The sequence below is a fragment of the Pteropus vampyrus genome, unplaced genomic scaffold (assembly GCF_000151845.1).
Source record: "Pteropus vampyrus isolate Shadow unplaced genomic scaffold, Pvam_2.0 Scaffold186, whole genome shotgun sequence".
NCBI lineage: Eukaryota > Metazoa > Chordata > Mammalia > Chiroptera > Pteropodidae > Pteropus > Pteropus vampyrus.
Window position 1 is genome coordinate 710,542 of NW_011888967.1, and position 13,403 is coordinate 723,944.

The following is a 13,403-nucleotide window of genomic DNA, read 5'->3' on the forward strand; positions in this document are numbered from 1 at the left end:
CATAATATTAAGTCTTGAATCACATACTCATTCAGCTTAAACAAATGCTTCTATACACACTGTATTTCTTTATAAGCACCTGTGTTAATATGGTTCATTTGAACATTACTTGATATTCAATATAACCACACATTCTTAGCACACCAGAACACTTAGGATACTTGGGGTTGTGCTAACAGAGATTGAATGCCATTAAATTTACACTGACTGTATTTTTCTCATAGTGGGTTTTTAAATGTTCTGTTTATTCAGCATGATCACTCGGTGTGAAGAATGGAGGTGTCAATCTTTCTGACAATAAGTTTTGCACTGGACAGTCTATGCAGTGTATTCCACCATTTGCTGCTTACAGAGATTGTGAAGGTGCCGTTAAGTGCACGGGATAATCACCTCCCTCCCTAACAGCCTGCACCATGAGACATCAGAGATCTTGAGTGAAGATGAAAAAGCTGTACAGAACACTGTATATATAGCCTGATGAGTGCATGAGAATGCAATCTCTACCAGTTTATTGGAGACATCAAGCCCTGACCACATGGAGCATCTGATTTCCATTAAACAAAATATACACACTTGCATGTGGGTCCTGCTTCTGTTATCTGATAAACATGTGACTGAATCCATTTGTTTAACCTGGCTGAAAGTTTCTTTATCTGTAAAATTGGCATTGTAACAGCACCACTGCAGAGGGATATTGTTGAGGCTCAAAGGAGCTACTTCAAGATTTTCTGCCTGACACATGTTAGGATCTATAAATATTAGCTGCCATTATCATTATTCCCACCACCACCATCACTTATGCCATCATCCTCACTTTCACTGTGTGAGATACCTTAATCTCAACCCTTCCTTTTATAGCTGATATGAGTCAGTCTCTAGCTACATTTTATTGACAAATATTTATTGAGCGGCCACTATGAACCAAGCACTGATCTAGGTGCTGAGGTAGAGGAAAACCAAACAAACAAAAAGAAAGAAAAATCCCTACTTGGTGGCTTGTATATCTGGGGGGTTATTTTAGCTGCTTTTCAAGCGTTAGCTGGTAATAGCCATGTAAACGGTGAGCCCATGAAGTCCTTGGCTCATGCCTCTCCCACTGAGCCCACTTTTTTCTCTATTTTATTTTATTATTAGTTTCATATATACAGTACATTGGTTAGACATTTTTATAGTTTATGAAACGATTCCCCTGACTACTCTTTCTCCCTTCTGGAGAGCCCACTTTCGAAATTGGATTTGCCTTGAATGAATTTGTATTAAGATCTCACCCTTCTCATTATTGGTGTGGAGGGAAAACTAAATTTCTTTCCAACTTCTTTCAGGAGAAACAGAAGGAACAAAGTTTGGTTAAGAAGAATGCAAATCTTTCCCCGATTAATAAATAGTAAACAAACAACTAAGCAAATTTCTCCCAAGAAATAATTTTTGTGACTTACTCATCATGATTTACTTGATACAAGTTAATAAAGATGCAAGTTTTCCTGGGAATGAAAAAGCCATTCAGCGTAGTGTCTGCTGTGGTGCTGGGAAAGCAAAATACAGCATTACGGCACCTCCTGTCAATTCGAATAACCCATCCCTACACTGCCTCCCACAACTCACAGACTACTTTTATTAATGTCTTTTAAAAACTCTAATAATATGACATCCTTATAAATCTTTGTTCTTTCATTAATTGATACATCTTCCAACTATTAGCAAATTAGTAATTTATTCTTTTTCTTGCATTTGTTAAACATATTGAGCACTTAATATATTTAAGGTTTTGCAATGAGCTAAAATCTCAGTAGAAAATTATCTTAATATTCCCATGACAAAGTTACTCATGAGTAGATATATCAAATTATATCAGGAAACTATTAAGCAAATTTTAAAGCACTTCTGTGTACCCCATGTATTTTTGGCTTTAATTAACAGATTAGAAAACAAAGTGTAACATCTTTTAGTACTTGATAGAAGGAACAATGGAATTGAAACTAGAAAATATGAATTCAGACTTGCTCACAGTGAGATGTTGGGCAAATCTCATACCTACTCTATGATGTTATTTCCTAGCTGTGAAATGATGTTATGTTGGATGATCATTAAGTTGTGTGGAATGGAAACAATTCAAGCCACCAGAACTTTGGTTGTCCATATTCATATTTAGCATAGTTTATTCACTTAATCTACGCTGACACGCATTTGTGAGTTGGAGAGTATGGTATTAGGCTCAATAAACTTTCAAATATCTATAAACGGATACTCTGTGCAATAATCTGTTTGTGGCAATACTGGCTACCTTAGTCTATTGCCCAGTAAAACTCTAAGCTACTGAAAATGAAGCTACATCAGCAGGTGGCTATGACTGCTCATAAGAAGAACTTAGAGAGTATGTATGACATTTCGTAGCCAAATATGTGTTATGCTTGTATTATCCATTGTTTGGAACTTCTCTATCCTTCTCTCCCCATAATTAGAACATATAAAATGAAAATTAATGGCATTATAGTTTAGCTATGGAAAGCATTCACAAAAGTTGCCTTTGCTCTATGTAAAAATTTTACTAGAGGATTTCAAAATAAAATGAAATAAGATTTAAAATAATAGTAACATAATACAGATTTTAAGGGATTGAAAGTATTCTAATGCCTCATTCCCCTCACCCAACCATTGGTTGCTGTTTCAAAGGAGAATCATATGCTTACCAATGTGGAATAGTAAAAGGAACAAAGGAGGAATGTCTGAATATTTCATTTATGAAAGCTTCTGTATAGGGTAAAATTTTTCTGTCTTCAAGTCAGGGTGATTTCATCCCAATGTTTTCATCTGAAACAAAATGTTTTTTTTTTTTTAAATTATTTAATAAGAAAAATGGCAATTATAAGAATTAGATTTTCCATCTGAAAGCATGTTACCAATTTCTTCTTGAATTTTGGCTTGAATTTCTGGATAGTGTATCAAATAAAGAAAGCTCCAATAGAGACATGTTGATACGGTTTCAACCCCTGAAAAAGAAATAAGACACAAAGTGTCATGGAAAAAAATATTAGCAAAATTGGTATTCCAAATTCACTTTATATTTGAATATTAAGAATCCAGGGGAAAGAATCTATATATAACCACAAATTAATAATATCACACTAAAATAATTATTGTACATTAAAGTTTGTTTCAGATTATAGGCTTAACCTCTCACTCATTAGGATAGCCACTATTAAGAGAACAGAAAACAATACATGTTGGTGAGGATGTAGAGAAATCGGAATCCTTATGCACTGCTGGTTAGAAGGTAAAATAGTGCAGTCACTATGGAAAACGGTATGGAGATTCCTCAAACAATTTTAAAAAGAATTATTATATGATCCAAGAATTCTTACTTCTGGGTATAGTATATACAAAAGAATTAAAAGCAGGCTCTCAAAGAGTATTTGCACACTCATGTTTATTGCAGCATTATCCACAATAGATAAGAGGTGAAAACAACCCATACGTTCATTCATGGATGAATGGATAAATAACATGTGATGTATACATGCAATGGGATATCATGTGGCCTTAAAAAAAGGAGATCCTGTCACTTGCTACAACATGGATGAACCTCGAGGACATTAGGCTAAATAAAAACAAGCCAGTCACAAAAGGAATAATATTGTATCTAAAGTAGTCAAAAATCATAGAAATAGAAGGAGAAAGGTAGTTGTGAAAGGCTGGGAGTAAGAAGGAAGAGAATTGATATTTAATGGGCATATAGTTCAGTTTTGCAAAATGAAAAATGCTAGAGATCTGTTGCATGACAATGTGAATATACATAATACTACTGAACTGTACAGTTAAAAATGTTTAAGATAGTAAATTTAATGTTATATGTTTGCAACCACAATAAAAAATTTAATAAACTTTAATAAAAAATTTTTAAAATATAAGTGTTACCACAAGTGAAAAAACAGAAATATTTCACTACAAAATAAACACCACTGTTATGATAATAATAATGTCTATGATACTCAGCCATTAAAAAAAATGAAAGCCTACCATTTGCAACGATGTAGATGTACCTAGAGGTTATTATGCTGAGTGAAATAAGTCAGATAGAAAAAGATAAATACCATATGATTGCACTTATATGCTGAATCTAAGGAACAAAAAGAACAAACTAATCAAAAACAGACTCACAAATATAAAGGACAATCTGATGACAGCCAGAGGGGAGGGGGTTTAGGGGGCTTGGAGAAAGGGGTGAAAGGTTAAAGAAGTACAAATTAGTAATTGATAGATGGTCATGGGGATGGGAGGGCATGACTTAGGGAATACAGTTAGCATTAATGTAATGGCTAGGTAGAGAGCGAGAGGAGAGAAAGAGTGATTAAGGGGATAGTTTTATAAACTATATAAATGTATACTTGAAACTAATAATAATAATAATAGATAATGGTTATGATCTATGCAGTAATAATAATTATAATCATAAGTAACTATTGAATGCTTACTCTGTCCCAGACGATATATCTATATCTCTATATCTACATTACATGTGGTATATATAATTGTGCTCATTTCACTGAAGAGAAAATTGTGCCTCAAGAATATCATGAGCCTTGTTCAAGGTGACTCAAATCAGAAGAGGCAGAATCAGAACTTAAGCTTGGACTTATCTAGATCCAAAAGCCGTAAGTTTGTATGAGCACATAATGGAAGATTGAGTACATTTAATTTTCTTAAACACTAATTTTTAGTGTACTTTTTATGGTAAAATTCATCCTTTGAATGGGATATCTTCACTTTTGAGATTATCTATACATTGGCTAGCTGTTTTTCATTATTGAAAATAAAAGCAGGAAATTCTATGTCACATGTCATCCTTTTCTCAAGGGTAACTTTAACACTCCGTTAAGAAATCTGATCAGTTCTCGAAAACTTAACACCCAGAAATGACACATTAAAAAAATTTATAGAATGTTTTAATTGTAAATTCACCTCTATGACAAAACGTCAAAATTAATAATGTTTTTTGTGTTTTCAACTAAAGCTTAGAAAATCTAGTAGCAAAGGTGAGTTTTTAAATCATTGTCTTTTCCCAGGTTTTCATGATGATGATGACATCAACAATGATGATAGCAAACACTGATCCCGTGATTGCATTGTTATTGAGATTGGGGCTGTAATTAGTATCGCTTTAGAGATGAGAAACTTGAAGTGCAGAGATGGTTAAATATTTCACCAAGACCATACAAAAGATAAAGCTAGTACCAGAATTTGAGTCTGTGGCTCCAGAGCATTGAGACCTAATTATTTGTTTGTTCTCTAAACTACTTGCATCACAACATGTGCAAGAAATACATCCAAATATAGCTATAGAGCAGAGGAAACTCCTTTCCAAATGTCTCTTCTGAAGACCTAGTTTTTACATCTTTTGAACAGGTCAATCCCTTAGAGTAAGCCAGTAGCTTCTACAGTTTCCAGGTCATAAAATTTCTACCTCGACTTTATACTGAAGAAATTATCCTAAAACTAAGTTCTTAAAATGAAGTTATTGATCATAGTAGACTACAGGATGATGCAAAAATATAGACTTCTATTCATAATATATGGACTCTATTCTCTAGGAAAAGAGAAAAGAGCAAACCATGAATACTGCATAAAAACCACTGATTTTGCACATTATAGAGCCATGAACATTATATCCAAGACCTAGGACTATCTAGATAAATAACAGGATTTATATTTTAATTATCATAAATTTGCTTTTATATCAAGGCTTAAACAACCAGTGTGTTTGAAAATTTTATACACTAAAATATATGGTCTAGAGCTCACTGTTTTCTTCTAACAAAGTATTCTATTACATATTATTAGAGAGGCTTATTAATTTTCTTTACCACTGTATTTGAATTCAAAATACAAATTCAGATATGTTTGTCGAGCGAGTAAATGCATAATAAAGCAGTAATACATGAATACTCTGTTTTGCACATATTTATTCAAACATTTTTAACTGTGTTGTACACATCTGGTGGCTTTAATCTGTATCCTACTCACTTTCATCATTTGCCATAATTTTATGTTTGTCAATTTTTCAGGGTCTTGACAGTATTACATATTTCTTAAATATATTATCAAATTAAGGTGAAAATAAAGTCCAATGGATTGGTTAATCACACCTACACACACCCAGTCTTTAGTAATTAGTGGTGTTCAGGCTTAAAAAAAAATGTCCTTACGAATTCTAACAATTGTATTTAGCATCAAACAATTGGCAGAAGAAATGCTAAATATAGCATAATCACATTTGTATGATGAATAACCAGTGCATCCATAAAATTTAAATTATGATCAAAATAATAAATATATGTCAGTGTGTGGGGAGAGGGAGCAGGTGTATTTGAGGAAAAATAATACAAATAAAACAAATGCTTCTGTTTGCAAGGAAATTTCAGGAATACAAATGCATAGAACATAAAAAAAAAAAGAATCCAATTGCCAATAAATGTAGTATAAAGGAGAAAGGAAAATTGAGTTTGAAGAAGATTTCAGCAAAAATAAATCTGTTAAAACACTTCAGTATTTTGGTGGTGTTGTTATACTAAGAGAATTTGCTTCTTGCAGTTTAATTTCTTCTAGAAACTGTAAGATTACTCTATAGGTAAAAAGGATCAGAAAATATGAAATTTAAAAATGATAATAGTAAGGTAGCAGAATATAAATTGTCTTTTTGACTAAGATTTTGGTATTCTATATGAAAAACTCAAAAATCATTTTATTGGATGACCCAGAGACTCTGCCTCTTAGCTTAAGATTCTAATTGAAAAATGATGGACAAAGATGGTTTTCTTAGCATTATCAAGATATTCAATTTCTCGGTATTTTTGCAGGCTGAGAACTCCTAACAATACAGGTGTCCACCCAAGAGACAGCGGATGGATAAAATGTAGGGGATGCATTCATGAAGGATTATGCAACCGACCGAAGCAGCAAATTAGAAATACATCTGGCAACCATCATTAGATCTAAAAAATAAAGGGCTTCACAAAAAAGTTAGAAGTAAATGTAAATAACAATGATGTTATTAAAAAATTAAAGATCATGATAATATAAGAATATATGATAATACATGACAATATAACATCTGTTTTATAAGAATACATAAAACAAACAAACAAAACACAACATTTTAAACAGATTAAGAATAAAAGTCAGTGGGTTGGGAAAGAAACTGGGAGGGGGATGTGAGGATAAAAAGTAATAACCAATGTCAGGCATTACATGAACAATGATGTTAATGCACATGAACTGGGGACCATAATTCTCTACTGAAATGAAAGTAAAATTTTCTGAATGACATGGGAAGAAGGCAGAGTGTCTAATTATTTATACAGAGTAAGATCAACTATACAAAATGGCCGATATTCAAAGAGAGAAATACTGCAAACATGTAAACAGTAGAAAACAAAAATTTGCAGTTAATCTTTATTTGCCTTACGTATTGACAAATATTCTCACATACCAGCTCCAAAGATGTCACTCACAGTGCTTATGATTTCATCATCAGTTAAGGTGGCTGTTTTTGTAGAAGCATATTTGTTTTGGCATGTTGTAATCAGAGCATCAGTAATGTCTCGCATACAGTCCTGAGGAAACAAACCTTAGTATGATTATTGATCCCTACCTACATTTCACATCACATATGCACCATGTAACATGAAATGAACTCAATTCGTTTAGGAATATAAAGAATATAGATCATTTTAAACCTTGCAACCAGTTTTGCTATTTTGCTTGTCAATGGTAATGCTTAATCTTGAAAGAGTGTAGAATAGAAAACCAAGTTACCACATTCAATTTTCTCCTTAAAATTTCTTTCAATCAATAAAAAAGTACCTGTGTCTAGAAGTGTACTTAAAAAATTAGAGATTAACTTATTATAAAGAAATTGCTGGACAATGAATATAATAAGAGATTTCCAAACCTATTAGATGAATTTTACTGTAATCACCATGCAGAAAGAGAGGAGACTTAAGTAGGTTAGGGAGTAAGGAGAAAAATTTACAACTTTACAAATTCTTTTACTTGCTGTATTTGACCTAGAATTCCTGACTGGTACTATGAAATAGATTGTTTACTGCCTCTTCTTTTTCATTGGAGGGGACTTAACTCCTTACATCTCTTCATTTGCTCAATTATCCACCTTTTCACGTTTTGTTTTTTTTTTCCCCTTGATTCCATCATCTCAGCAAATTAGCCCCCAAGAACTAGGATTCTTTCTAGTACATACATATTTTATGAGAGAATTTAACTCTTCTGTGGACCATCAAATTGGGCCAAAAACATTTCAGTGGCCTCACAAAAAAAGATCCACTTCTGCTACCTGAAGGACTTTCTACATGTGTTATGATCTCAAAGTTTGTTTCTGTATAGAAAAGGAACTCAAGAAGGAAAAGAGAGTAAATTAGAAGATTCCTATACAATATTCTTTATAATTATTCAAAACACTTTCTGAAAAAAAATATGCCGATACTTTTAAGATCTCATAGCTTCTGATGTAAAATGAGAGACACAATTATTGGTTCATTCCTTTAAGGAACTCACGAGCATGTTGGTCATCATTCATCAGCCAATTACAGATTCATAATTCTAGTATGTGCCTTATCCACACACTGAGGAAACTTCTGAGATCTCAAAGAATTCAGAATTTTTCTTAAGGTTCTTATATGAGAACTAAATACTACTGCCTATAATCTCACTGACTAGAACCCACTTTTGCTAATAGTTTGGGAAAAGGTCATTATAACAAAGTTAAAGTAAAAAGAACCGAGAAAGAATACAAACAATGTTCTGATTACTCAATGCATCTCATTATGTTCCTTTACTTCTCACCAAATCCCTTGTCCTGGCATAAATTTAAATCCTTACCTTATCATATGTAGTAAGATGATCTTGTACTTGTAGTGCAATAAACTGATTCATGACTTGATAAAACTCTCGAGGGGCATTTATAATCCTCAGTGGAAGGTAGCGGAAACATGGTATGAAATCAGCAGGATTAGCTGCACTGGAGGCCTTGAGTAAGTCATCATTTGTTTTAACTATTCTAAGAAACTCCTCATTACTGTGGTCATATCTCTTGCCAAAGCAAAGGAAACAGATAACATTGGCCACTGCACACGTGATAGCATTTCTGGGGTCAAAGCTGCCATTTTTGGAAGTCAACTCTGCAAAGACTTTTATCATCTCAGAAACTTCCTCGATGATATGTTCCTCAAGTAAGCAAGAGCAAGTGGAGGATTTTGCCTCTGCTTTAGAAAAAGTTTGTAAAGCATTAGAGGCAATTTTCTTATGAAGCTTCCAACTCTCTCCATAATTGACTGAAAATGAAAAACTCTTTCCGTCTGCCATATAAGAAAATGTATGCATGTTAGGTCTGCCTGCAAAATGCTCTCCATTCTTGAGTAGTACTTGCTTCACCATTTCCATTCCATTCACCACCACGACAGGCACCATGCCAAGTTTAATGAGAAAGACATCTCCATATTTCTTCTTCATCTCCATGAACGTAAGGTAAGGATGGTCTCCAAGCTGAAGAAGATTTCCTATGATAGGGAAGGACCAGGGGCCAGGAAGAGACACTTGCTTTCTCCTCTTGCTCCTGAGTGCTTTCACAAACACAAAAATCATCACCAAAATTATGAGAGAAGTGGTCACCTCTTCGAGAGTGACTACCATGTCGAAAATCATTTTCTGGAATGAAATACCTAAAATAGAAGAATTTAAACCTCATTTTTGCCATTCTAACCATAGCCTAAGTGGTCTTCTTCCCTTTAAACATTTAGAAGAAGAGCACAGATTCTTTGCAATCAGTTGAAAGTTATTCTTACTTGATGCACCTAGAGGGCAAAACCAAATTCTTGTAAATGCATTACACCTTTATTCTAATTCTATTCTTTTCACAATTCTAACCACCAGACCAAATTCTTTGGGATGGTTACATGATAGACAGAAGAAGAGGACAACTCAATGTAGGAAGCAGGTTGGTAGTTGGGAAAGAGATTGAGGCTGTCGAAGCTGATTTCATGCTTATTGATTGGGAGATCTTCATCCGGTTATTTAATCTAAGTGCATCCCAGTTTTCTCATATAAGTATGCTACCTGACAGAATTAGTCATATAGCCTTTCAACAAATATTTATTGAACCCCTCGATGTCAGGCATTAAAAATACAAAACAAAATTTCACAGACTAATGAGGAATTAGATAAACAGAAATAGGACTACAAAGTAGAAAATGCTATAGAGAAATGAGTGCAGAGTGGTCTGTCATTGTTTGAGGATTAGATTAAATCATTATTTAAAATACTTGGTGGATTACAAGCCATTTAGTGGATAGCTAATTGTTTGTCTGCCTAGCCTACCCTTGGATTTTCCAGCCTGCTTGTAAAGGTGACTTTCTGAAGGTGTCCTTCTGCTCCATAATCTGCCCATGTAGTCACAGGTGACCAATCCAAGGATGGGCCACTGACCCAAGATAAGCCTTCTTGAGGAATATGGAATTGGGAATATGAAAGATCACCCTCTCTTTGGATAGCTAGATCCATAAAATTAACTTTGAAGATATGATATGGGACCTTTCAATCTACCAAGAAGACCTGCGAAACTGTGAAAACAGGTCTCAAAAATAAATGAAATAGAAAAGAAATGAAATAAAAGAGACAGAGAGGCCTCACGATCTTGCATTCATTGCTTCTAGGATCTTCAGGAAATCTTGTTCTTAGATGGAATTTTTTCCTGCTAAACTAGCTAGAACTAGTTTCTGTTACTTGCAACAAAAAGAGTCCTACCCCCACACCCCCCGACACACACACAAAATGTTTTATATACGTGCAGAATATTTTTGTTAGTTATTACATTTTATAATAACTATAGAGAGAATACAAAACTTTCTCTCCCTTAAAAGACAATTGAACTGTTCACATTTCTCAAATTACTTACTGAGACAAGTAACATTGGTGGGAAATGCACTCATTGACCAGTATAAATGTCCAGTTTTCATTGATTTTTGATTAAGTCAATTCTTGATTTCTTCTAGACCTTTTAAATAAATATACAAGCAAACCCTTGTAACCTGTCTTATCTGATTGCTTTGTCCTTCCAATTTCTCAGATAAAATGTGACTAAGTAAACCAACTTGGTTGGCACTGGTTACTAAGGAATGAACTTCAGAATTAAAAGTGAGAGATTAACTTTTTAATGGAAGAAAAGAACAACATGAATGTACATTCAAATCAAAAAGAAAAACTGAGTCCCTAATCAATGCAATAGCTGTAATTTGCGAAAAGGAAACCGTAGGGACTTCATTTGTGTCTTTGTTTTATAGCATGCTGACTTTCCAAAACCTCTCCCACTAATAATAACTATGACCATTTATTGCACACTTATCATTTGCCAGATCCAGAATTAAGCACTAATTCTATACTGTCTTTCAAAACTGATACCTCTGTGAGGTAATGTATATGCTGTTATAGAGAAGCTTAAAGATATAAAGTTGTTTTCACCATTTATTTTCCATGTTTTTTGAGATTAATAATGAATCACCAATTACTTACCTGTAGCACTGTGTTTTTTATAAAATCCAATTTCTCTTGGTCATTCACCAAACTGCCAGTTTGCACATTGGCAATTATCGGCATTTTGAAAGCAGCCCACTAAACAGGTCAGAAGTGAGCGTGTCTGAAGGAACTTTGGACTCTCCTAAAGATGATGGGGTTTTCTGCCTCCCTCCTATCCTACTTAGCTGTGGGACTTCTGTTAAATTACATCTCCTTTGGCCTCAGTCTCATCATCTGTAAAATGACACTTCAGACTGGAAGACTTCAAAAGCTAGCTATAGTCTTCACTAATCAAAGCTATGAAGAAAAATGGAGCAGAAGCCGGAGTTTTATGTACAGGGTTAATTAATCAGCAATGTTTTCAGAACAGTTAATAGTTCATCAATAGATATAAATAACTGTATGATCACCCTGGAATTTTTTCAGCCTAGGCCCTTCTAGCTTCTTTTATTAAATCTTCTTTGGCAGCCTACCAGGCCCAAACGCATTGCCGACTTTCCCCAAAACTTCCTTGGAAAGCTCTGACGTCACATTCTGTTCCTGTTGTTTTGGGCACGAACTAAGGCTGTGAACAGAGGGTATAAGGCTCCCTAAGGGTGGGCTACTGCATTGTCAAATTTCAAGGGGAACTCTAACATCTTTAAAGAAGAGCCAGGTAAGAAGAACATAAGTAGGTTGAAGGAATTTGTATGATTCTCAAACCTAGACACACATTAGACCTCCCTTGGAAGCTGTTAAAGCATCGCAGTGCTCGTGTCCCACACAAACCAATCAAATCCAAATCTCTAGGGGCGATGCATTTTTAAAAACTTCTCAAGACTACTAGGGGCATTCCACATTGAGGACAATTTTGGGGTAAAACAACCTGCTATGAGATCAAAAATCCATTTACCCAAGTTACGATGAAACTTAGAAGACTCACTCGTGCTCAGAAATCTCGACCGTGAGTAGAAGGAACTTGGTGGATGGCTCGAAGTACAGAGTAGGCTTTAGGGAAAGCTGGAGGTATCCTAGAAAACAGAACAGTCTGGTCACAGTGGCAGCGGGTATCAGGAAAGGCTGGGAGAGAACATTCTGGGAAGAGACATTGAGGAGTGGACTTTGGACCCATGAAGGGAGGCGTTTGGAACTGGACTAGGCCATTGGATAGCTGGAGGGAGGGATGGAAAGGGCTCTGCAGCCAGAATTGGGCCCAGGAAACGGAAATTTCAGAATGAGTGAAGGGAGAGAGACACATCTGGAGCAAGGGGTTCTGAAAAAGAGGGCAAGATGGAAACCTATCTTGGGAAAAAGCAGGGTAGGACAGAGAGGATGGAAAAAGTAATCATTTTGGAATTGCTGGTGACAAGTTGAAGAAAGGTCAAAAGATAGGCAGCAAGGAAGCAAGGAGCAGGAAGGTAAAAGACCACAATACAGAAATATTGCATTGCTGCGAGTTTCAGGAAAATAAAACTCTGGGAAACTTAGGTTCCCTTTCTCAAGTGGGTTTGGTAGTTTTCTCAGGCATCTTCACCAACCAGACAGATTTGTATTTTCACACACAGAATAGTTAAATTCCGAGTATGATAGTCATAGTTTTGGTTTAAAAATATATTCGTACCTGTGTCAAGGCTTTTTTTCTACCTAAAGGCTAGTTTTTTCTACTTGTTACTAGGTAAATGACATCTTCCTGTCAAAGTGTCTGCAACTTATTACGAAATATTTTTTTTTTTTAAAGGTTTGGAGTTTGGGGCCCTGTAAATCTTCGCTGTTCAAAGGTCAACTTTTAGTGAGAATCTACAAGAATGATCAATAATAGCCAGTACATTCTCACATAAGAAAGAAAG

General features: G+C 34.7%; 1 protein-coding gene across 1 annotated transcript in view; it reads right to left on the reverse strand.

Annotated features, from left to right (window-relative positions):
• LOC105299499 (cytochrome P450 1A1-like) overlaps positions 1–9,711 on the reverse strand; it is an 11,191-nt gene extending 1,480 nt beyond the window's left edge. Inside the window, 6 exon segments of the mRNA XM_011371295.1 lie at positions 145–172; positions 1,437–1,523; positions 2,688–2,808; positions 2,898–2,987; positions 7,484–7,607; positions 8,890–9,711. Coding sequence (XP_011369597.1) covers positions 145–172; positions 1,437–1,523; positions 2,688–2,808; positions 2,898–2,987; positions 7,484–7,607; positions 8,890–9,711 — 1,272 coding nt within the window.
• Between the last annotated feature and the right edge of the window lie 3,692 nt (positions 9,712–13,403).